The following is a 25978-nucleotide window of genomic DNA, read 5'->3' as shown; positions in this document are numbered from 1 at the left end:
TCTCCCATTCTGTAGGTTGCCTGTTCACTCTGATGGTAGTTTCTTTTGCTGTGCAGAAGCTCTTTAATTTAATTAGATCCCATTTGTCAACTTTGGCTTTTGTTGCCATTGCTTTTGGTGTTTTAGACATGAAGTCCTTGCCCACGCCTATGTCCTGAATGGTATTGCCTAGGTTTTCTTGTAGGATTTTAATGGTTTTAGGTCTAACATTTAAGTCTTTAATCCATCTTGAATTAATTTTTGTATAAGGTGTAAGGAAGGGATCCAGTTTCATCTTTCTACATATGGCTAGCCAGTTTTCCCAGCACCATTTATTAAATAGGGAATCCTTTCCCCATTTCTTGTTTTTGTCAGGTTTGTCAAAGATCAGATAGTTGTAGATATGCGGCATCATTTCTGAGGGCTCTGTTCTGTTCCATTGATCTATGTCTCTGTTGTGGTACCAGTACCATGCTGTTTTGGTTACTGTAGCCTTGTAGTATAGTTTGAAGTCAGAGTACCTGGTTTTAACTTCATATTATTAAAAGAGGCACTGAAGAGGGTAGGAAACACAGTCTTAAATTGCCGACACCACCCCTTCTCAATCCCACAGCAGCCCTGTGGTGTGGAGAGAGAATCTGTGCACTTGGAGAGGGAGAGCACAGCAACTGGGAGATTTGGCATTGAACTCAGTAGTGCCCTGTCAAAGCAGAGAGCAAAGCCATGCAGGGTTCAGCCAGCACCCACACACAGAAGGAGCATTTGGACTAGCCCTAGCCAGAGGGTAATCGTCGATCCCAGCGATTGGAACTTGAGTTTTGGCAAACCTCACCACTGCGGGCCAAAGATATCTGGGGTCCTAAATGTACTTGAAAGGCAGTCTAGGCCACAGGACTGTAATTCCTAGGCAAGTCCTAGTGCTGAGGTGGGCTTACAGACAGTAGACCAGGGTGGCACATGACTTAGGGAGACATCAGCTAGGGCAACAAAGGGAGTGCTCGTGCCATCCCTCTGACTCCTTCCTTCTGTTTGAGAAGAGGAGAGCAAAGAGTAAAGAGGACTTTGTCTTACATCTTGGATACCTGCTCAGCTACAGTAGGATAGGGCACTGGGCAGAGTCTTGAAGCCCCCATTCCAGGGCCTAGCTCCCAGATGACATTTCTAGACACATCCTGGGTCAGAAGGGAACCCACTGCCTTGAAGGGAAGGAGCCAGTCCTGCAGGATTCATCACCAGCAGACTAAAGAGCCCTTGGGTCCTCAATAGCCAACAGCAATGCCCAGTTAGTATGCTGTGGGCCTTGGGTGATACTCTGGGATGTGCTGGCTTCAGGTGAGACCCAGCACATTCCCAGTTGTGGTACCTACAGTGAAAGACTCCTTCTGCTTCAGAAAAGTAGAGGGAAAAGTAAAGGGGACTTTACCTTGTACCATAGGTACCAGCTCGGCCACAATGGTCTAGAACGCCAAGCGGGCTGTTGGGGTCCCTGATTCCATGCCTAGGCTCTTGGACAGCTTTGGGCCAGACAAACCTTGGATAGCCTTCTGGACTTGTGGGCCAGAGGGGAGCCCACTGCCCTGAAGGGTGAGTTCTAGGGTTGGCAGCATTCACCACAGCTGACTGAAGAAAAGAGCACTTGGGCTTTCAATGAATATTGGCAATGGCCTGGCAGAGCTCTCCATGGGCTGGTGGTGGTGGTGGTGGCAACTGGGAAAGGCTCCTCTGCCTGTGGAAAAGGGAAGGAAGGACTAGTTTTATGGTTTTAGGGCCAACTTAGCCTCAGTAGAATAGAACACCAGGTAGATTTCTAAGGTTTTTTACTCCAATCCCTAGCTCCCAGACAGCATCTCTGGACCCACCCAGGGCCTGGGGTAACTTGCTTCCCTGAAGGAAAGGACAAAAACCTGGCTGGCTTCCCCACCTGCTAATTGTAGAGCCCTAGGACCTTGAGTAAAGATAGGTGGTAGCCAGGTAGTGATTACAGTGGGCCTTGGGTGAGACCCAGTGCTGTACTGGCTCCAGATGCAACCCAGTACAGTCCCAGTGGTGGTGGCCACAGGGTGTTTGCATCACTCCACCCCAGGATCCAAGTGGCTCAGCACAGGAGAGACTCCATTTGTTTGGGAGAAAATAAGGGAAGAGAACAAGAGTCTCTGATAATCCAGAGAATTCTTCTGGATCTTATCCAAGACTACCATGTCACTACCTCTATGAGTTTTCAAGAACCACAGTGTTATTGGGCTTGGGACCCAATTCTCTTCCAATACCTGGAAAACCTTACCAAGAAAAACCTTACCAAGTTTGTGCCCAAATTGTGAAGACTACAATAAATTCTAACTCTTCAATGTTTAAACATCAATGACTATCCATAATCATCAAGATCATCCAGGAAAACACAACCTCACCAAACAAACTAAATAAGGCACCAGGGACCAGTCCTGGAGAAAGAGATATGCAACCTTTCAGACAGAGAATTCAAAATAACTGTTTTGAGGGAACTCAAAGAAATTTAAGATAACACAGAAAACAAATTCAGAATTCTATCATATAAATATAAAAAAGAGATTGAAATAATTAAAAAGAACCAAGCAGAAATTCTAGAGTTGAAAAATGGAATTGACATAGTGAAGAATGCATCAGTCTCTTAATAGCAGAATTAAGCAGAAGAATCTCTGAGCTTGAAGACAGACTAAAAAATACACAGAGGAAAGAATAAAAAAGAATGAAACACACTTAAAAGATCTAGAAAACAGCCTCAAAAGGGCAAATCTAAGAGTTATTGGCCTTAAGGAGGAGATAGAGAAAGAGACAGGGATAGAAAGTTTATTCAGAGAACTTCCCAAATCTAGAAAAAGATACCAACATTCAAGCACAAGAAGGTTATAGAATAGGTTTAACCTAAAGAAGACTACCTCAAGGCATTTAATAATCAAGCTCCCAGAGGTCAAGGGTAAAGAAAGCATCCTAAAAGCATCAAGAAAAAAAGAAACAACATATAATAGAGCTCCAATACATCTGGCAGGAGACTTTTCAGTGGAAACCTTAACAGGCTAGGGGAGAGTGGCATGACATATTTAAAGTGCTAAAGGAAAAACAAACAAAAAAAAATTTACCCTAGAACAGTTTATCTGGTGAAAATATCCTTCAAGCATGAAGAAGAAATAAAAACTGTCAGACAAACAAAAGCTGAGAGATTTTGTCAACACTACACCTGTCCTATAAGAAATGCTAAAGGGAATTCTTCAATCAGAAGGAAAAGCATGTTAATGAGCAATAAGAAATTATATGAAGGTACAAAACTCACTGGTAATAGTAAACACACAAACACAGAATATTATAACACTGTAATTATGGTTTGTAAACTACTCTTAAGTAGAAAGACTAGTTGATGAACCAATCAAAAATAATAACTAGGATAACTTTTCATAACATAGGACAATAAGACATAAGCAACAAAAAGTTAAAAAGTCAGGGAATTAAGTGAAAATGTTTTTATTAGTTTTTTTTGCCTATTTGTTTATGCAATCACTGTTAAGTTGTCATCAGCTTAATAATAATGGGTTATATTTGCAAGCCTCATTATAACCTCAAATCAAAAAACGTGCAAAAATAAAAAGCAATAAATTAAAATATACCAACAGAAAACTACCTTCACTAAAGGAAGACAGGAAACAAGGAAAGCAGAAAGAGAAGACCAGAAAACAAATAACAGAATGGCAGGAGCAAGTCCTTACCTAATCAATAATGACACTGAATGTAAATGGACTAAAAACTCTCCTATCAAAAGACACAGAGTAGCTGAGTGGATTAAAAAATCAAAACCCAATGATCTGTTGCCTACAAGAGACACACTTCACCTACAAAGTTACACACAGATTGAAAATAAAGGAATGCAAAAAGATATTCCATCCTAGTGGAAACAAAAAAAGATCAGGAGTAGCTATAGTTATATCAGACAAAATAGATTTCAAGACAAAAACTATAAGAAGAGACAAGGTCATTATATAATGATAAAGGGGTCAATTTAGCAAAAGGATATAATAATTATAATAAATATATATGCATCCAACACTGAAGCACCCAGATACATAAAGGAAATATTATTAGAGGTAAAGAGAGAGACCCCAATACAATAGTAGCTGGAGACTTCAACATACCACTTTCAGCATTGGACAGATCTCTCAGACAGAAAATCAAAGAAACATCAGACTTAGTCTATACTGCACAACAGTGAATCTAACAGATATTTACAGAACATTTCATCGAATGACTGTCCAGTACACATTCTTCTAGGCACATAAATCATTCTCAAGGATAGACCATATGTTAGGCCACAAAATAAGTCTTATCCAAAAACTGAAATAATATTAAGCATCTTCTCTGACCACAATGGAATGAAACTACAGAATTTAGTTTGCTACTATTTTGTTGAGGATTTCTGAATCAATATTCATCAGAGATACTGGCCTGTAAATAACAAGAATAATTTTGGAAACTATACAGACACATGGAAATTAAACAGTATGCTCCTGAATGACCAGTGAGTCAATGAAGAAATTAAGAAAATTGAAAAATTTCTTAAACAATGGTGAAAACAAAATATACCAAAACCTATAAGACACAGTGAAAGCAGTACCAAGAGAGAAGTTTATAGCACCTACATCAAAAAAGAAGAAAAACTTCAGATAACGTAATGGTGCATCCTAAAGAACCAGAAAAGCAAGAGTAAACAAACCCAAAATGAGTAGAAGAAAAGAAATAATAAAATAATAAATAAAATAATAAAAATCAGAGCAGAAATAAATAAATCAAATTGAAGTGAAGGAAGGAATACTGTCATCAAAATGAAAACTTGGTGCTTTGAAAAGACAAATAAAATTGACAAACTTTTAGCCAGACTAAAAAAAAAAAGAAGACCCAAATAAAATCAGAGATGAAAAGGTAGACATTACAGCCAATACCACTGAAATTCAAAGGATCATTAAGTGACACTATGAGCAACTAACTATATGTCAATAAATTAGAAAATATAGAGAAAATGGGGAAATTTGTAGACACATACAACCTACCAAGATTGAACCATGAAGAAATCCAAAACTTTAACAGACCAGCAACACATAACAAGATAGAAGCTGAAATAAAGTTTTCCAGTAAAGAAAAGCTTAGGACCTCGTGGCTTCACTGCTGAATTCTACCAAACATTTAAAAAAGAACTAATACCAGTCCTTCTCAAACTATTCCAAAAAAAAATAGAGGAGGGAAGACTTCTAAACTCATTCTATAAGGCCAGTATTATCATGATACCAAAACCAGACAAAGATCAAAAAAAGAAAACTACAGGCCAGTATCTCTGATGAATATTGATTCAGAAATCCTCAACAAAATAGTAGCAAACTAAATTCAACGATACATTAAAAAATCACTCATCATAACCAAGTTGGTTTTATTACAGGGATGCAAAGATGGCTCAACGTGTGCGAATAAATCAGTGTAATACATTATGTCATCAGAATGAAGGACAAAGACCATATGATCACTTCAATTGATGCTGAAAAAGTGTTTGATAAAATTCAATATTCCTTCATGATAAAAATCCTTAACAAACTAGATATAGAAGGAACATCTTACCTCAACATAATAAAAGTCTTATATGACAGACCCAAAGCTAGTATCATAGTGAATGGGGAAAAACAGCCTTTCCTGTAAGATCTGGAACATGACAAGGATACCCATTTTCACCACTATTACTCAACATGATGCTGGAAGACCTAGCTAGAGCAATCAGTCAAGAAAAAGAAATAAAGGGCATCCAAATTGGAAAGGAAGAAGTCAAATTACCTTTGTTTAATTTATCATAAGATTATAGGATCTTATATTTTGGAAAAGCTAAAGACTCCACCATAAAACAATTAGAACTGATAAACAAATTCAGTAAAGTTGCAGGATACAAATCAACATACAAAAATCAGTAGCATTTCTTTCTTTTTATTTATTTATTTATTTTTTGAGATGGAGTCTTGCTCTGTCACCCAGGCTGAAGAGCAGTGGCGTGATCTCAGCTCACAAAAATCAGTAGCATTTCTATATGCCAATACAAACAGTCTGAAAAAGAAATTTGAAAAGTAATTCCATTTACAGCAGCCACAGATAAAATTAAATACCCAGGAATTAACCAAAGAAGTGAAAGATCTCTACAATGAAAACTATAAAACATTGATGCAAGAAATTGAAGGGAACACACAAAGGTGGAAAGATATTCCATATTCATGGATTGGAAGAATCAATATTGTTAAAATGTCCATACTACCCAAAGTAATCTATAAATTCAATGCAATTTCTATTAAAATACCAATGATATTCTTCACAGAAATAGAAAAAACAATCCTAAAATTTATATGGAACCACAAAAGACCCAGAATAGCCAAAGCTATCCTGAGCAAAAAGAACAAAACTGGAAGGGTCACATTATCTGACTTCAAATTATACTACAAAACTATAGTAACAAAAACTGCTTGGTATTGACATAAAAATAGACACATAGATGAATGAAACAGAATAGAGAACCCAGAAACAAATCTGTGCACCTATAGTGAACCCTTTTTCAACAAAAGTACCAAAAACATACATTGGGGAAAAGACAGTCTCTTTAATAAATGGTGCTGGGAAAACTGGATACCCATATGCAGAAGAATGAAACTAGACCCCTGCCTCTCACCGTTTACAAAAGTCAGACCAAATGGATAAAAGACTTAGATCTGAGATCTCAAACTATGAAACTACTACAAGAAAACATTGGGGAACTCTCCAGGACTTTGATCTCCATAAAAATTTCTTAAAACCCCACAAACACAGGCAACCAAAGCAAAAATGAACAAATGAGATCACATCAAGTTGAAAAGCTTCTGCACAGCAAAGGAAACAATCAACAAAGTGAAAGACAACCCACAGAATGGGAGAAAATATACAAGAGATTTATAACCAGAAGGAGCAAAAAAACCTAATAATCTGGTTTTATTTTCATTTTTTTATTTTTATTTTTTGAGACAGGATCTTGCTCTGTCACCTAGGTTGGAGTACAGTGGCATGTCTCAGCTCACTGCAACCCCTACCTCCCGAATTCAAGCAATTCTCCAACCTCAGCCTCCCAGGTAGCTGGGATTACAGGTGTGAGCCACTGTGCGTGGCTAATTTTTTTTATATTTTTTAATAGAGATGGGGTTTCGCCATGTTGGCCAGGCTGCTCTTGAACTCCTGGCCTCAAGTGGCCCACCTGCCTCAGCCTCCCAAAGTGCTAGAATTACAGGCGTGACCCACCACGCCTGGCCTAATAATCAGATTTAAAAATGGGCAAATGATTTGAATAGATCTTTCTCAAAGACATAAAAATGGCAATCAAGTATATGAAAAGTGGTCAACATCATTGATCATCAGAGAAATGCAAATCAAAATACAATGACTTATCATCTTACTCCAGTGAAAATGGCTTATATACAAATACAGGCAATAACAAATACTGGCGAGGATGTGGAAAAAAGGGAACCCTTATACACTGTTGTGGGAATGTAAATTAGTACAGCCACTATGGAGAACAGTTCGGAGGTTTCTCAAACAACTAAAAATAGAGCTATCATAGGATCCAGCAATCCCACTGCTGGGTATATACCCCAAAGAAGGGAAATCAGTATGTTGAAGGGATATACATACACCCATGTTTGTTGCAGCACTGTTCGCAATAGCCAAGATTTGGAGGCAACCTAAGTGTCCATCAGCAAACAAATGGATAAAGAAAATGTGGTACTTATATACAATGGAGTATTATTCAGTCATTAAAAAGAATGAGATCTTGTCATTTGCAACAACATAGACCCTGGAGATCATTATGTTAAGTGAAATAAGCCATGCACAGACAAACTTTGCATATTCTCATTTATTTGTAGGAGCTAAAAATTAAAATAGTTGAACTCATGGAGATAGTAGGAGGATGGTGACCACTGGAGGCTGGGAAGGTTTGCAGGGGTGTTGGGGAGAAGTGGGGATGGTTAATGGGTATGAAAACTAGTTAGAATGACTAAGACCTAATATTTGATAGCACAACAGGGTGACTATGGTCAATAATAATTTAATTGTACATTTTAAAATGAGTACAAACTAAAAGCACAATTGGATTGCTTATAACACAAAGGATAAATGCTTGAGGGGATGGATACCCCATTTGTCATGATGTGATTATTACACATAGCATGCTATATCAGTATCTCATGTACCCCACAAGTATATATACCTACTGTGTACCCACAAAAATTAAAAAATTTTGAATTTAAAAAAAAAAAAAAAACAGGAAAAAATTAAAGTAGTGTATTCATTCTCTCATTTCATGAACATTTATTGAGCACACAGTATATGCAAGACACTGAGCTAGGCACTGGATGAAAGACGTAGTACTTGCCTACAAGAAGTTTATAGTCTCAGTGGAAGAGATAGATAAGAATATAAAGTATGTGTTGTGCCACAGTAGTAGAAAAGAGGAGCACCTAACCCTACTTGAGGAGTCAGGGGAGGTTTTCTTAAGAAGGTGAACTGAGTCTTAAAGTTTGGGGGATTTCATTTTCCTGCAGGATTCCAGACTAATAATAATCTCAAAATTCTCCCACCACAAAACACTCAGAAATGCAGAATAAAATATAATAAGCACCTCTTTAAATGCATAGACAAGCTTACAAAAAAGCAACTCAACTCTCCAAGGGCCGAAATAAGCATAGCTAAAAACAAAATAGGAAGCTTTAAAATAGTTTTTTAAATAAAGCTTTAAAAACAAAGTGGTAAGTCTAAACCAACACTGGGCTGCTCTCAAAGGATTTGGCAGTCTCAATACCTATGGGGTAGAGATCTCAAATAATACCAACCACCCTCAGAGTAGACTGAAAAATTCTACCCACTGACAGAGAATTGGCACAGAGAGTTTGTCTTAGCCGTGCTCCAAGTCCGAGGTTAGGGGTGGCAGTGAAGGTGGGTTTGCTGTTTTTAAATTTGTACTTCTTAAGTTTTCAAAAATCCCCAAGCTAAGAAGTCAACTAAGTGATCTTAAGCTGATAATATATCTGGGATGCTTGACAGAAACAAAAGCAAAATGATTCTGGAGGGACAGACCCTCAATCTAAGGAGCACAGCACAGATTTTTTCAAAGATAAAACCCCACTTAAACTTACAGTGCAGAGTCAAAAAGCATATAGGAATCAATAAGTAGGTGTCAGCCAGAACAACAAACATCACTCTGCTTCCCCTCCCTCAACTCAAATAAAAGAAATATAGAGACTATAAAATAAGTCAATTTAAAATGTTCAAATATATCAAAGGAATTTTTTAAACATGAGAAAAGAGCAAGATTTTATCTTTAAAATGTTGAGGGACAGTTTCCAGGTAGAGCAAGGAGCATTCACAGCTATGGGAGTCCAGATAAATATTCTTTTTTCTTTCTTTCTTTCTTTCTTTCTTTCTTTCTTTCTTTCTTTCTTTCTTTCTTTCTTTCTCTTTCTTTCTTTCTTTCTTTCTTTCTTTTTCTTTCTTTCTTTCTTTCTTTCCTTCCTTCCTTCCTTCCTTCCTTCCTTCCTTCCTTCCTTCCTTCTTTCCTTTCCTTTCCTTTCCCTTTCTTTCTTTCCTTCCTTCCTTCCTTCTTTCTTTCTTTCTTTTCTTTCTTTCTTTCTTTCTTTTCTTTTCTTTTCTTTTCTTTTCTTTTCTTTTCTTTTCTTTTCTTTTCTTTTCTTTTCTTTCTTTCTTGGGGTGGAGGGAGGAGATGGAGTCTTACTCTGTCACCCAGGCTGGAGTGCAGTGGCACTATCTCAGCTCACTGCAACCTCCATCTCTGGGATTCAAGCAATTCTTCTGTCTCAGCCTCCCAAGTAGCTGGGACTACAGGTGCACGCCACCACACCTGGCTAATTTTTTGTATTTTAGTAGAGACAGAGTTTCACCATGTTGCCCAGGCTGGTCTGGAACTGCTGAACTCAGGCAATCCACCCACCTTGGCCTCCCAAAGTGCCAGGATTACAGGCATGAGCCACCACTCCAGGCCCCAGATAAGTATTCTTATAGGAATTTGCAGTCACAAAATTGGGAAGAGAAGGTATTGGGAGAGAGACGAGCAAGGCTTGGTTCATAAAATGCCTTGCATTCTGGATTAGTGAGGACTCTTGTTTACAAGTGACAAAAAGATCACACTTATCTAGGGAGTATTTTGCTGTTATTGGCTTACCTAACCAAGAAAAAATATTGTTGAAATGACAAGAACCAGAGACCCTCATTCTCTCTCCATGTCTCACCACTACTTTTTTCTTTGTGAATACTTATTCCCTTCTACTGCAGACTGATTTTCACCCCAAAGTAGAGAACATTACCACTTGCAGTTTTTGGCTCATGCCCTTTTCTAATTTTCTTTCTTTTTTGTTGTGGTAAAATATATGTGGAATTTACCATTTTAACCATTTTTACATGTACAGTTCAGTGGCATTAAGTACATTCACATTATTGTGCAGTTATCACCACTATTCATCTCCAGAACTTTTCCACCATCCCAAACTGAAACTCTGTACCCATTAGACAAGAACTCCTCATGCTTCCCTCCTCCCTGCCCCTGGTAACCACTATTCTATTTCATGTTCCTATGAATTTGACTACTCTAGGTATGTCATATAAATGGAATCACATAATATTTGTCCTTCTGTGTCTAGCTTCTTTGACCACACTCTCTTTTTTAAAATTGACACATAATAATTGTACATATTTATAGGGTTGCACCCTTTACTTTTGATCAGAGAGGAAAGAACCTTCTATGTTCACACACTTCTGTCTTATAGCTCCATTTTGAAAAATTTTGAAAGAAAACTAATTGGCTTGGCTTGAGTAACTTGCATACTTTCAGACAAGGAAGATGACCAGTGCTGTGATTTGCCCATTTTGGGTTGCATGACCACCTTAGTATCTTCCCCAGTTCTCTGTGTAAACATACCTTCTTATAGAGTCCTTTGTCCTTTCTATCTAAAATAGCACCCACATCAATCTAGTCTCTTACTCTGTTTTGATTGTTTTCCAGCGTACTCATCATTTCCTAGTATTAAATATATTTATTTGCTTATTGATTCCCTAACCACTACAACATAAGATTTATAACATTAGCGACCTTCTCTGTCTCATTCATCTCATTGTTTCCAGTGCCTAGAACAGTGACTGGAACATAATTGGAGCTCAGTAACTATTTTTAATTAATTAATTAGAAATTGAGGTAGAGATATAGATTTAGTATTCACTGGTAAATGTGATTAAAAGAAATTGATTAGGCTTTCTTCCACCTCCATAGTCAAGATGAAGAACTAGAAATTGAAGGGAAAGGAACTTTAAGTATATATGAACACAGTGATTAAACATGAAGGTTATGCACAAATAGTGAAAGAACTATGCTTTCTAAAGATATATAATTGTGGAAAATACAACCTTGCATGATGGATGCCTAAGTAGAATCCTGAAATTGCAGTAGATTAAGCTCTTTCTGAAATTGCTTCCTAATGCAGGACATTCACATTTAAACTATAAATGTGAATGTATAAACCCATCAAGTGTTTGCATGTATGTGTGTGTGTGCGTGCTCTCACGCACACACACTGTTATTAACATTGGAAGCTGACAAATATAGATATGAGTCTTAAGCCATAATGGTCAGTACTGTTCTTTCGAAATTGCCCTTAGCTTTCCCAATCAAGACAACATTCTCTGGAGCAGAACCTCACATTGTCAGCCTGTCCTGCATAAGAATCACTCAGATACTACTCACTATAGCTGCCTTATCTCTCTTCCCCTACCTGTCCTTAATCTCAAGGGCAGGGCAAGTCAAAGGGAAGCAAGATAAACAAAAAAAGGCAGGGGTTGCAATCCTAGTCTCTGATAAAATAGACTTTAAACCAACAAAGATCAAAAGAGACAAAGAAGGCCATTACATAATGGTAAAGGGATCAATTCAACAAGAAGAGCTAACTATCCTAAATATATATGCACCCAATACAGGAGCACCCAGATTCATAAAGCTAGTCCTGAGTGACCTACAAAGAGACTTAGACTCCCACACAATAATAATGGGAGATTTTAACACCCCACTGTCAACATTAGACAGATCAACGAGACAGAAAGGTAACAAGGATACCGAGGAATTGAACTCAGCTCTGCACCAAGTGGACCTAATAGACATCTAAAGAACTCTCCACCCCAAATCAACAGAATATACATTCTTCTCAGCACCACACTGCAATTATTCCAAAATTGACCACACAGTTGGAAGTAAAGCTCTCCTCAGCAAATGTAAAAGAACAGAAATTATAACAAACTGTCTCTCAGACCACAGTGCAATCAAACTAGAACACAGGATTAAGAAACTCACTGAAAACCACTCAACTACATGGAAACTGAACAACCTGCTCCTGAATGACTACTGGGTACATAACGAAATGAAGGCAGAAATAAAGATGTTCTTTGAAACCAACGAGAACAAAGACACAACATACCAGAATCTCTGGGACATATTCAAAGCAGTGTGTGGAGGGAAATTTATAGCACTAAATGCCCACAAGAGAAAGCAGGAAAGATCCAAAATTGACACCCTAACATCACAATTAAAAGAACTAGAAAAGCAAGAGCAAACACATTCAAAAGCTAGCAGAAGGCAAGAAATAACTAAAATCAGAGCAGAACTGAAGGAGATAGAGACACAAAAAACCCTTCAAAAAATTAATGAATCCAGGAGCTGGTTTTTTGAAAAGATCAACAAAATTGATAGACCACTAGCAAGACTAACAAAGAAGAAAAGAGAGAAGAATCAAGTAGACGCAATAAAGAATGATAAAGGGGATATCACCACTGATCCCACAGAAAAACAATCTACCATCAGAGAATACTACAAACACCTCTACTCAAATAAACTAGAAAATCTAGAAGAAATGGATAAATTCCTGGACACATACACCCTCCCAAGACTAAACCAGGAAGAAGTTGAATCTCTAAATAGACCAATAACAGGCTCTGAAATTGTGGCAATAATCAATAGCTTACCAACCAAAAAGAGTCCAGGACCTGATGGATTCACAGCCTAATTCTACCAGAGGTACAAGGAGGAACTGGTACCATTCCTTCTGAAACTATTCCAATCAATAGAAAAAGAGGGAATCCTCCCTCTAACACATTTTATGAGGCCAGCATCATCCTGATACCAAAGCCTGACAGAGACGCAACCAAAAAAGAGAATTTCAGACCAATGTCCTTGATGAACATTGATGCAAAAATCCTCAATAAAATACTGGCAAACCGAATCCAGCAGCACATCAAAAAGCTTATCCACCATGATCAGGTGGGCTTCATCCCTGGGATGCAAGGCTGGTTCAACATACACAAATCAATAAATGTAATCCAGCGTATAAACAGAACCAATGACAAAAACCACATGATTATCTCAATAGACGCAGAAAAGGCCTTTGACAAAATTCAACAACCCTTCATGCTAAAAACTCTCAATAAATTAGGTATTGATGGGACGTATCTCAAAATAAGAGCTATCTATGACAACCCCACAGCCAATATCATACTGAATGGGCAAAAACTGGAAGCATTCCCTTTGAAAACTGGCACAAGACAGGGATGCCCTCTCTCACCACTCCTATTCAACATAGTGTTGGAAGTTCTGGCCAGGGCAATCAGACAGAAGAAGGAAATAAAGGGTATTCAATTAGGAAAAGAGGAAGTCAAATTGTCCCTGTTTGCAGATGACATGATTGTATATCTAGAAAACCCCATTGTCTCAGCCCAAAATCTCCTTAAGCTGATAAGCAACTTCAGCAAAGTCTCAGGATACAAAATCAATGTGCAAAAATCACAAGCATTCTTATACACCAATAAGACAAACAGAGAGCCAAATCATGAGTGAACTCCCATTCACAATTGCTTCAAAGAGAATAAAATACCTGGGAATCCAACTTACAAGGGATGTGAAGGACCTCTTCAAGGAGAACTACAAACCACTGCTCAATGAAATAAAAGAGGATACAAACAAATGGAAGAACATTCCATGCTCATGGGTTGGAAGAATCAACATTGTGAAAATGGCCATACTGCCCAAGGTAATTTATAGATTCAATGCCATCCCCATCAAGCTACCAATGACTTTCTTCACAGAATTGGAAAAAACTACTTTAAAATTCATATGGAACCAAAAAAGAGCCTGCATCGCCAAGTCAATCCTAAGCCAAAAGAACAAAGCTAGAGGCATCACACTACCTGACTTCAAACTATACTACAAGGCTATAGTAACCAAAACCGCATGGTACTGGTACCAAAACAGAGATATAGATCAATGGAACAGAATAGAGCCCTCAGAAATAATGCCACATATCTACAACTATCTGATCTTTGACAAACCTGACAAAAACAAGCAATGGGAAAAGGATTCCCTATTTAATAAATGGTGCTGGGAAAACTGGCTAGCCATATGTAGAAAGCTGAAACTGGATCCCTTCCTTACACCTTATACAAAAATTAATTCAAGATGGATTAAAGACTTAAATGTTAGACCTAAAACCATAAAAACCCTAGAAGAAAACCTAGGCAATACCATTCAGGACATAGGCGTGGGCAAGGACTTCATGTCTAAAACACCAAAAGCAATGGCAGCAAAAGCCAAAATTGACAAATGGGATCTAATTAAATTAAAGAGCTTCTGCACAGCAAAAGAAACTACCATCAGAGTGAACAGGCAACCTACAAAATGGGAGAAAATTTTTGTAACCTACTCATCTGACAAAGGGCTAATATCCAGAATCTACAATGAACTCAAACAAATTTACAAGAAAAAAACAACCCCATCAAAAAGTGGGCAAAGGACATGAACAGACACTTCTCAAAAGAAGACATTTATGCAGCCAAAAAACACATGCAAAAATGCTCATCATCACTGGCCATCAGAGAAATGCAAATCAAAACCACAATGAGATACCATCGCACACCAGTTAGAATGGCCATCATTAAAAAGTCAGGAAACAACAGGTGCTGGAGAGGCTGTGGAGAAATAGGAACACTTTTACACTGTTGGTGGGACTGTAAACTAGTTCAACCATTGTGGAAGTCAGTGTGGCGATTCCTCAGGGATCTAGAACTAGAAATACCATTTGACCCAGCCATCCCATTACTGGATATATACCCAAAGGAGTATAAATCATGCTGCTATAAAGACACATGCACACGTATGTTTATTGTGGCACTATTCACAATAGCAAAGACTTGGAACCAACCCAAATGTCCAACAACAATAGACTGGATTAAGAAAATGTGGCACATATACACCATGGAATACTATGCAGCCATAAAAAAGGATGAGTTCATGTCGTTTGTAGGGACATGGATGAAGCTGGAAACCATCATTCTCAGTAAACTATCGCAAGGACAAAAAACCAAACACCGCATGTTCTCACTCATAGGTGGGAATTGAACAATGAGAACACATGGACACAGGAAGGGGAACATCACACCCGGGGCCTGTTGTGGGGTGGGGGGAGTGGGGAGGGATAGCATTAGGAGATATACCTAATGTTAAATGATGAGTTGATGGGTGCAGCACACCAACACGGCACATGTATACATATGTAACTAACCTGCATGTTGTGCACATGTACCCTAAGAGTTAAAGTATAATAAACAAAACAAAACAAAACAAAAAAACCCTGCATATAAGTGGACTCACACAGTTCACACCTATGTTGGGTACAGCACACCAACATGGCACATGGATACATATGTAACAAACCTGCACATTGTGCACATGTACCCTAAAACTTATAATAATAATAATAATAATAATAATAATAATAATAATAATAATAAAGATAAAGGTTGTATCTAAAAAGACAAGAAAAAAAGTAGGCAAAAATGATCTCCTGTGCTTCCTGACTTTTTCATGCTGCTTTCCATCTTTTACTTTTCTTAGAGTTTATTATCTTTATGATGCTTCCTGGACATCCCAAACTTAGCCATAGTTGCACCTTAGCCAAGTGTACCCTACCCCAACTTCCTGCTAAAATTACTTCTTTCATTATCTCCTCTCACCCATGTAATAAGCACCTTACCTCCAAATCCAATCAGACCTTCATTCCATAGTAGGAAAACAAGCTACATTGCCTCAAGGTTGTCCCCCTGCCATGACTTTTTTCTTACTACCTATCTGAACCATAAAATAAGTTCTCTATGGCAGCTTCTTGCTTTTCTTTCTAGGAGATGAATAGGGAGACCCATTGCCAAAAAGTTCCAGAGCCAACCTCCACCCCTACATTCAGCTGTTAGGAAGTGGGAAAAGCAGATATGGGTACCCAAGAATAGTTTGGCTGGCATAACGTCACCCTTCCAAGTTATTCAGATTAACAATTTCACATTTATTCTCAATTACCAGGGGCATGATGGCCATGCATATTACAAAGTGCTTATGAAGTTAATTACTAAATTCTACTTTTCACTTGTGTACTTTATTTGTTGCTCATGTAATGTGATTAGCTGCTGTCAATTTAAGAAGTGGCATTGCTAAAAAGTACTCAACTGCACTACAATTAATAGTATATATAGTTTTCTTAGTTTTAAAGGAAAATAACTGAAATGTTGGAATTTCCTAAGTATTCTATGGCAACTTTTGGCTTTCTTAACAACTTCTGGGACTTTGTATGCTTTGAAATCACATTACTTTATGATATTTGATCTGGTTATGAAACCCAGTGTTATTAGCCTGGAATTTGCGAGTCTTTGAAAAGGGATAAAAAGCTATCCACTATAAATCACAGACTCGCTAGATAGATTTGGGGACAAGCTTAGGAAAAAAAAAAATCCTAATACTGGCCAAGATAAATGAGACATAGTGTCAATTTTTCTGCCATGAACTAGGTGACCAAACTGCCTCACTTTAAGAATTCCTCTTTGGATTATTACCTGCGGATATCTGGAGTAACTGGTCATCCTGTTACTCCATTGTAGCTGCTACAGTGCACAAGTTATCATTCTTTATTCTTCAGGATGGTGAGGCTGGTCAAAAGTTGCTATGAAGCTCAGATAACTGACTTCTTTTCCGAAGTCTGATAAACCTATGGAACTTTGGTATATCAGATAAATTGGCTACAGTTTATGTACTTTCATACTTTTGCAATTACTTAGACTTCTAAAATGTATTGTTTCTTTTATAGGACAATGAAGGCCAAACAGCTCTGCATTATGGTAAGAAGTTTCTAAATTATTAAATAATCATATTTGAACATATTCTCTATTTGTTTATTTCAACTTTGTCCATTCCTAAATAGTGCTTAGATAGGTACCTGGCAGCTAGCAGAGATACAATAACTTTTTGTTTAAAAAATTTATTAGGCCAGGCGTGGTGGCTCACGCCTGTAATCCCAGCACCTTGGGAGGCTGAGGCAGGCGGATCACTTGAGGCCGGGAGTTCAAGACCCGCCTGGCCAACATGCTGAAACCCTGTCTCTACTAAAAATACAAAAATTAGCCAGGGCTGATGGTGGGCGCCTGTAATCCCAGCTACTCAGGAGGCTGAGGCAGGAGAATCGCTTGAATCTGGGAGGTGGAGGTTGCAGTGAGCCAATATCGCACCACTGCACTCCAGCCTGGGTGACAGAGTGAGACTCCATCTCAAAAAAAAAAAAAAAAAGTATTAGTAACTTAGTAAGTTGAAGATACATTAAAATTCTTATGGTCACATTTATAATAAATTGTTTCTATACTAGCAACAGAAATAGAGACTGCTCCAGCCCCCCTTTGAAAATTCATTATTTCATTCTTAGTTCTATTAATGAGTGACAAGAAAGATGTTAAAATCATTGTCACTGTAGAATCTAGCATCTCTCCTACAAGAAATATTTTCTTGATCTAATTGAAGAAAAAGAAATTTGATTTTTTAACTAATTTCTCCTACTAACTGATTAGCTTAAGTAATCTGTAAAATAGAAGAAAAATCTGTAAGATGGAAATAATATGGCTCTTAGAGAGCTTTTTGTTAAATTCAGTGAGATAAAAGATATTACAGTATTTTGTAAAATGTAAAGTCCTAGTAAATATGATTTAAAGATTCTGTGTGGAGTTGGGTGCAGTGGTGCACGTCTGTAGTCCCAGCTACTCAGGAGGCTCAGGCAGGAGGATCACTCAAATCCAGGAGTTTGAGGCCAGCCTGAGCAACACAGACCCTGTCTCCAAAGAAAAAAAGATTCTATTTGGACGTGAATATGGCTGAATGAAAGACAGCCATCAGTATTTAAACCAGATTATGGATCAACCTTTTGGGAGGGAATACGCTAGCCAATCATGGCAACCTTAGACTGCGATTCAGTAACAAGTGGCTCAGATGACCCTGGGCACTTTTGTCTACTGCTTTGGACTTTAAATTTGCACTTAAGTGTTCAAAAATCCCAAGCTAAAAAATCAACTAAGGTATTTCAAGCTGACAGTGTCTCTGGGATGCTTGGCGGAAACAAAAGCAAAATCATTCTGGAGGGATAATGCTGGAGAAACCTCACTGTGCTATCTAGGAGTCTTAACCTATTGGACTAGCTATTATACTACCTATATATGTCAGTCTAATAATTGAGGTTGAAATGTCTGTCACCAACTGCCAGCCTCAACTCACTTATGAGTTTATCTAGCATAACCTGGTTACCAAAACCAGCAGGAGAAAGGAAAATTGTGAGTCAGTCTTACTTTTGAGCATAGATGCAAAAATCTGAATTAAAATACTAGCAAATGAAATCCATCAACATATTTTTAAAAGAAAGAAAGATATGTGCTGACCAAGTTGGGTTCATCCCGGGAATTCAAGGATGACTTAACATTTAAAAAATCTATTAATGTAACCTTCCACATCAGCAAATTAGGTGAAAAACCATATGATCAAATCAAATGCAGAAAAAAAGCACTTGAGGACGTTCAACATTCAAGAGTGGTAGAGAAAAGTAATTAAGCCTGCTCGTAAGCCAGACTTCTGGGTTCAAATTCTAGTTCTACCCCTGACCTTGGACAAAATACTTAACTTACACTGTACCTCAGTTTACTTATGATGAAATAGGGATAGTAACTTCAGAGATTTGTTATAATGAGTTAATCTGTGTAAAATGCTTGGAACAATGTCTGACACCTGGTATATACTCAATAAATATTAGTTAATTATTTTTATGATAAAAGCTCTTAAACTAGGAATCTAAGAAGACTTCTATGGCCTGATTTACTTATCAAAAACCCAGAGCAAACATTATTATTAAAGATGGAATGTGTGAAGCATTTTCTTTAAAATCCAAAACAAGAAAAACATGCATACCATTACTGTTTCTCTTCAATACTGTATTAGAATTGTAGATAATACAAAATGAAAAAATAAATAAAAGGTACATGAGATGGATAAAACAAAATCATCATCATTCTCAAACAATACAGTTAGCTACATAGAAATCCAAGAAACTCTACAAATTATAAAAACTATACAATTTAGCAAGGATGCTGAATGCATTAGTTTTTTTAAGTTTATTCTTAAGCATTATTGTAAAAAGCTAAAAAAATTTAAAAATTTTTTCCAATATTATTTACAATAGCAACAAAATCCTAGGACTCAACCTAACAAAAGGCATGTAAAACCTTCATAGAAAAAAATAGAATTTTTAAAAGACATTTTTAAAGGACCTAAGTAGAAGGAGAAATAATCCATGTTAATGAATAGGAAGACTCGATTTCATAAAGATCATTTCTGCCAAGTCAAACTGCAAATTCAGAGAACTTTCATGAGAATTCCAGCAGATACTTTGTGGAATTTAACAAGCTTGCCCTAAAATTCATATGGAAGATAATGGAGCCAGGAATATCTAAGGCAAATTGAAGAAAAACAAGAAAGAAGGACTTGTTCTCCCAAATATCAAGATGTTATTTTACAGCTATAATAATGAAGGCAGAGACTGACTTCCAACATGACAATGTGAGAAGCTCCACTGATATGCTCCCTTGTCAAACTGGTGAAAATTATTTTTGGAACTATAGACATTTAATAGCTTCTGGAAATGGTACCAAGAACAAAAAGCAAATGAAGAGACATCTGTTCAAGAAAATCTACAAAAATTTGGTAAGAAGGAAAACTTTGTGGTATTTGAACCAAGATCACTCCCTCCTTTCTGCCTTCCCAGGTCAGCGATGTGGAGACTCCACTCCACAATGCTGTAGCCAGGAACACAGAGCTCCCTCTCCTCCCAGCTGCTAGTCAGAGGGCTTTCTTCCTGGGAGACGCAGGACAAACATTTTCCGCCTTGCCTCCAGCTACCTTTTGGTAAGGCTGTCCTGGGCAAATACGGTCTCAATTACTTGAGAGGCTGAGGTGGGAAAATCACTTGAATCCAGGAGTTGGAGGCTGCAGTGAGTAATGATTATGCCACTGCACTCCAGCCTGGTTGACAGAGTAAGACCCTGTCTCAAAAAAATAAAAAAGTAAAAGTAAAAAAGAAAGAACTGTGAATAGTCTGAGACTGTATTTTGCTTACAAGCTAGCAAGTTAGCCTGACAGTTTGATGGTTGCTGGCAAAAGACCCAAAACTTTTGGATCAGAGACGAAAGACTTTATTATCCATGGCACAGCAAGCAGTATGAGCGTCATGTTTTTGTCATTTCCTCTTGCCTCCAAAGTCCCATCAGAGCGATGCAGAGAGGCCCATGTAGATACTGCACACACCGTGTGTCATGGCTTAGGAATCCTAATCTTAGGGAATGCTAATCTTTTATAATGGGCTGCAAGCAAACCTTTGCTCAGGAGGAGGTATTTTGTTTATTATTCTGGATGGTAAACAAACCTGCCCTCTGTTCTGGAAAGAAACACTATCTCTGTTGTCAAATCTGTTCATTACACAAACATCCTTGAAAGTTAGTCTAGAACAAAAACTGTCTTACGTCTTCTGCACATCTTATGTACCTTTGTACCTTATGTACCTCTGTACATAAGACGTGCAGAAATGCCAGAGACCCTTCAAGAATTGTCTCCCAACAATAATTAATTGGGGAATGCAGATTAAAACATTTAGATACAACTTCATACTGATCAGATTGGCAACATGTAAATGTCTACAAATATTAATATTAGGCTGTAGAACAAGAATTCTCATACATTGCTGATGAGTGTCAACTGTTACAGCCATTTTGAGATCAGTTTAGTAAGATTTAGTAAAGTTGAAGGTACACATACTCTACAAGCTAGTAATACTGGTTCTAGATATATACCAGAGAAAAACTCCTGAACATGTGTATAATGAAATATGATTTAGAACATTTATTGCAGCATATTTGTAGTAGTCAACAACTTGTTTTATTAGCCTGTCTATTCCTCTGCATGCCATGCTTGTAATATTTGTTAATTAAAATTGCACATATATACATATATGCACATACAAATACATATTTTGTGGTATCAAATGCCTTTGAAAGAACCATTAAAGTGTGCATATAAAATAGTAAAATAATAAACTATTTAATCTGTAAGCCCCTGTCTATAAATAGCCCTCTAATAGGGTTTTTTTGTTTGTTTGTTTGTGAGTCAGTGTCTCACTCTTGTCGCCCAGGCTAGAGTGCAGTGGCACAATCATGGCTCACTGCAGCCTTGAACTCCTGTGCTTGAGCAATCCTTCTGCCTCAGCCTCCCAAGCAGCTGGGACTACAGGCACGCACCACCACACCTGGCTAAGTTATTTTATTTTTGTTGAGACAGGATCTAGCCCAGGCTGGTCTCAAATTCTTGGCCTCCAGCTATTTTCCCACATCAGTCTCCCAAAGCATATGTAGTAGTTATTTTTTTTTATAAATTAGGAAACCAAAACTCAAAGAGATTAACAAGCTTGCTTAAGGGAACTGGAAATTCCCATGTGTCTGTATTTACTAGGAAAAGACAGAAAAATTAATGCTTTCCCATACCTCCTTCCACAGCATTCACATCACTTACTCCTCAAACATGTTTATATAGTATTTCTGTCATATGATTCCTCCTGTATTATCAAGAGCTGGCTGTTCTAAACCCTAATTTTCCACCCAGAAAAAATGTGTCTCAGCCACCCCCACAGCTATGATGGCAATCTGGGATAACCAGGCTTAAGTCAAATGACCGGAGAGTCAAAAAAGAGGAAAGATAAACTCTTCACAGTGGTTGTGAGGGGCCTTCAGCACAAAATTCAAGGCTACTCATTTTTCCTGATACCTTGCTTCAAGATGCCAGCCTTCTTTTACTCCAAAATATTTGCCCTAAGGTCTAGAGTTCACTGCTTTGCTTATAAAGACAACCACTGCCAGTGCACCCACATGCCCTGCTGAATCAGCTCTTATTTCCATCCCCTTATTCCTTCTTTTATTCCTTCATTCAGATGTTTTTCAGTGCCTTCTCTGTGGCATGTGCTGTGTTTTCCTTTTATTTCTCCCTTCCAGAAACTGTAGCAACAGCTAAACCAGATTGAATGTGCCCTTGAGAATTTAGATGAGTCACTCTGTCATCCCTAGTTAACCATTAGGAGTGAATGCCTGTATGGATGTAGGAATGTGTCCATTTAAGTTTGATATATTTAAAATGCATTTATAGATAGCAACAGGGTAGGGATTTTTCAAAAAGCATTTCTGACTGGGTTCAAATAAGCTCTATTTTCTTTATGTACTGGTACAGAAAAATCTCTTAACATATATTGTTGAACAAAAAGATTAAGGTGTAGCACAGTGTATATAGTGTGCTGCCATGAATATATACATACTTGCTAGTAAATATATATCTCTGGTTGGATACATAAAAAGCTAATAATGTTAATTGCCTTAGGGAAGAGGAGCTGTGGGGCTAGAATACAAGAATAAGATGAAAACCTTTTTCTGTAAACCCTTTTGTAACTTCTGTATTGGACCTATGTGCATATATTATCTGTTCAAAAATTAAATTATTTTAAATTTAAGTATCATAGGTTCTATTAGTACTATGAATATGATACACCTTAATTATATTTCATTCATTCAACAAATACTTGAATGCCTACTATTTGCTGGATAAAATACATCAAACATTCTTTTCAAGATAAGAGATGTCCCCAGATTCATTTACTTCCCACCCAATAAAGAACCCAGTATCTATAGCGGTAAATGAGTGAGCAAACACTCTAACTGGGAGAACTCTGAGCTTGGATTTCAATGCCAACGCAACCTGAAAATAAGTCCTCTTGAACTAGAAGTAATCAGGACTCAAAACTGAGATCCTGCACATGAGCCAGGACCTTCAAAAGGCTATATCCTTGGTTTAAAAGAGGAGGCAAAGGGGTAGAGATTAGAACAAGTTGGCCTACTGGTAAAAAGAAGACAAAGAAGCTTCTCTGCTTCAGACTAGCATTTGGGTGGAAACAAAAGCCCTATAAGTTTGGGGTTCACATTTATATTCTGATTATTTCAGGAATCCTCAAGTCAAGAAATTAACATAAGTGTACTGGGCTGATGAATGCTAAACTTCTCTTGAGAAACACATCCTCAACCTATACAGTACAAAGTTCCTCCAGAATGAAGCCCCACTGAGAATATTGTTCACAATCCAAAATTACAAAATACACTTGAGTGAATGTCAATAGACATAGTAAACTACAGTATTAGACTTTGAGGAACTTCAGTAAAACTTGGATAAAAATGATCAGAATAAGTCTGTATAAAATCAAGGAATCAAAAACACAAGAACAAGACATTCCAAAAAAGAACAGGTAGATTTGGAAGAGAACCAAATAGAACTTATGTAAATAAAAAAAATACAGAAATTTTACAGCGGATAAGTTAAAGTGAAGAATTGACACAAGTTAAAAAAAATTTGGTGAAAATATTTGTCTAAAGAAATTGCCAAAAAGGCAGCACAGAAAGGTAAAGAAATTATAAATGTAAAGAGACATTAAGAGTGGAACAAGAGAGTTCAGCATTTATTTATCTTAATTTGTTTTTTGAGACAGAGTCTCACTCTGTCACCCAGGCTGGAGTGCAGTGGTGTGATCTCAACTCACTGCACCCTCCGCCTCCCAGGTTCAAGCGATTCTCCTGCCTAACCCTCCAGAGTAGCTGGGACTACAAGCATGCGCCACCACACCCAGCTAGTTTTTGTATTTTTAGTAGAGACAGGGTTTTACCATGTTGACCAGGCTGGTCTCAAACTCCTGGCCTCAAATGATCCGCTTGCCTTGGCCTCCCAAAGTGCTGGGATTACAGGCATGAGCCACTGTACCCAGCCTAATCTTTTTATTTTTAATTTTTGTGGGTGTATACTAGATACATATTTATGGGGTACATGAGATACTTTGATATAGGGATCCAATGTGTAATAATCACTTCATGATAAATGGGGTGTCCATTCCCTCAAGCATTTATCCTTTGTGTTACAAACAATCTAATTATACTCTTTTAGTTATTTTGAATTATACAATTAAATTATTATTGACTATAGTCATCCTGTTGTGCTGTCAAATACTGGGTCTTATTCTTTGTAACAATTTTTTTATACCCATTAACCATCCCCATTTCCGCCCTCATGTCCCCACAACCCTTCCCAGCCTCTCGTAACCATCCCTCTACTCTCTATCTATGTAGCTTCCATTGTTTTTATTTTTAGCCCCCACAAATAAGAATATGTGAAGTTTGCCTTTCTATGCATGGCATATTTCACTTAACATAATGACCTCCAGTCCATCTATGTTGTTGCAGATGACAGAATCTCACTCTTTTTTATGGCTGAATAGTGTTCCATTGTGCATATATACCACATTTTCTTTATCCATTCATCTGTTGATGGACACTTAGGTTGCTTCCAAATCTTGGCTATTATGAACAGTGCTGCAACAAACATGGCAGTGCAGATATCTCTTTGATATGCTGATTTCATTTCTTTTGGGTATATACCCAGGATTGGGATCGCTAGATCGTATAGTAGCTCTATTTTCAGTTTTTTGAGGAACTTCCAAACTGTTCTCCATAGTGATTGTACTAATTTACATTCCCACCAATAGTGTACAAGGGCTCCCTTTTCTCCACATCCTCACCAGCATTTGTTATTGCTTGTCTTTTGGATAAAAGCCAAGTTCAGCATTTTTAATAGGAGTTCCAGAAGGAGAAATTAGGAAAAATTAATATTTGTAGAAATACTTACTAATAATTCCTAGAATTGATTTAAACATTGGGATCTTCAGATTCAGAAATTATGAGCTCTGGTTAGTAATAATCTGTGATGTTCATCTAGTAGAATGCTATACAGCAATGAGAATGAGCTACATCTACATGCAATAATGTAAATGAATCTTACACATGCTATTGAGCTGAGATGCCAGACACAAAAGAGTACATACAGTATGGTTTCCATTTATATAAAGGTCAAAAATGGGAAAAACTTATCTCTAGCATTAGTAAAGGGGATAATGATTACCTTGGGTGAAGTAAGGAGGTAGCAGGCAACTAGAAGGGGTTAACAGGGCACGGGTGCTTCTGACAGTCTAATAATGACCTGATTGTTGATATGTGCTAGTTACATGGATAAATTTCCTTAAGAAAATTTGTATACAGTTGACCCTTGAACAACGTAGGTGTGAACTGTGTGAGTCCACTTATATGCAGGGTTTTTTTGTTTTGTTTTGTTTATTATACTTTAACTTTTAGGGTACATGTGCACAACATGCAGGTTAGTTACATATGTATACATGTGCCGTGTTGGTGTGCTGCACCCATCAACTCATCATTTAACATTAGGTATATCTCCTAATGCTATCCCTCCCCCCGCCCTCCACCCCACAACAGGCCCTGGGTGTGATGTTCCCCTTCCTGTGTCCATGTGTTCTCATTGTTCAATTCCCACCTATGAGTGAGAACATGCGGTGTTTGGTTTTTTGTCCTTGCGATAGTTTGCTGAGAATGATGGTTTCCAGCTTCA

At 37.6% G+C, this 25978-nt stretch overlaps 1 protein-coding gene across 6 annotated transcripts in view; it reads left to right on the top strand.

The window, feature by feature from the left end:
* ACBD6 (acyl-CoA binding domain containing 6) overlaps positions 1-25978 on the top strand; it is a 236353-nt gene that overhangs the window by 171644 nt on the left and 38731 nt on the right. For 5 of the 6 annotated variants that reach the window (XR_010117664.1, XR_010117663.1, XM_063627554.1 and 2 more), the window contains one exon: positions 17226-17256. The exons of the other annotated variant lie outside the window; for it this stretch is intronic. Coding sequence is in view for 3 of the 5 variants with exons in the window: in XM_063627554.1 (XP_063483624.1) it covers positions 17226-17256 (31 nt within the window). In the remaining 2 variants the exon portion in view is untranslated. The remainder of the gene's footprint in view (positions 1-17225; positions 17257-25978) is intronic. 6 annotated transcript variants of the gene reach the window in all.

Source organism: Symphalangus syndactylus, chromosome 12 (genome assembly GCF_028878055.3).
Source record: "Symphalangus syndactylus isolate Jambi chromosome 12, NHGRI_mSymSyn1-v2.1_pri, whole genome shotgun sequence".
NCBI classification, from domain to species: Eukaryota; Metazoa; Chordata; class Mammalia; order Primates; family Hylobatidae; genus Symphalangus; species Symphalangus syndactylus.
The sequence above is the reverse complement of the archived record's forward strand: the minus strand, read 5'-3'. Positions and strand labels throughout refer to the sequence as shown.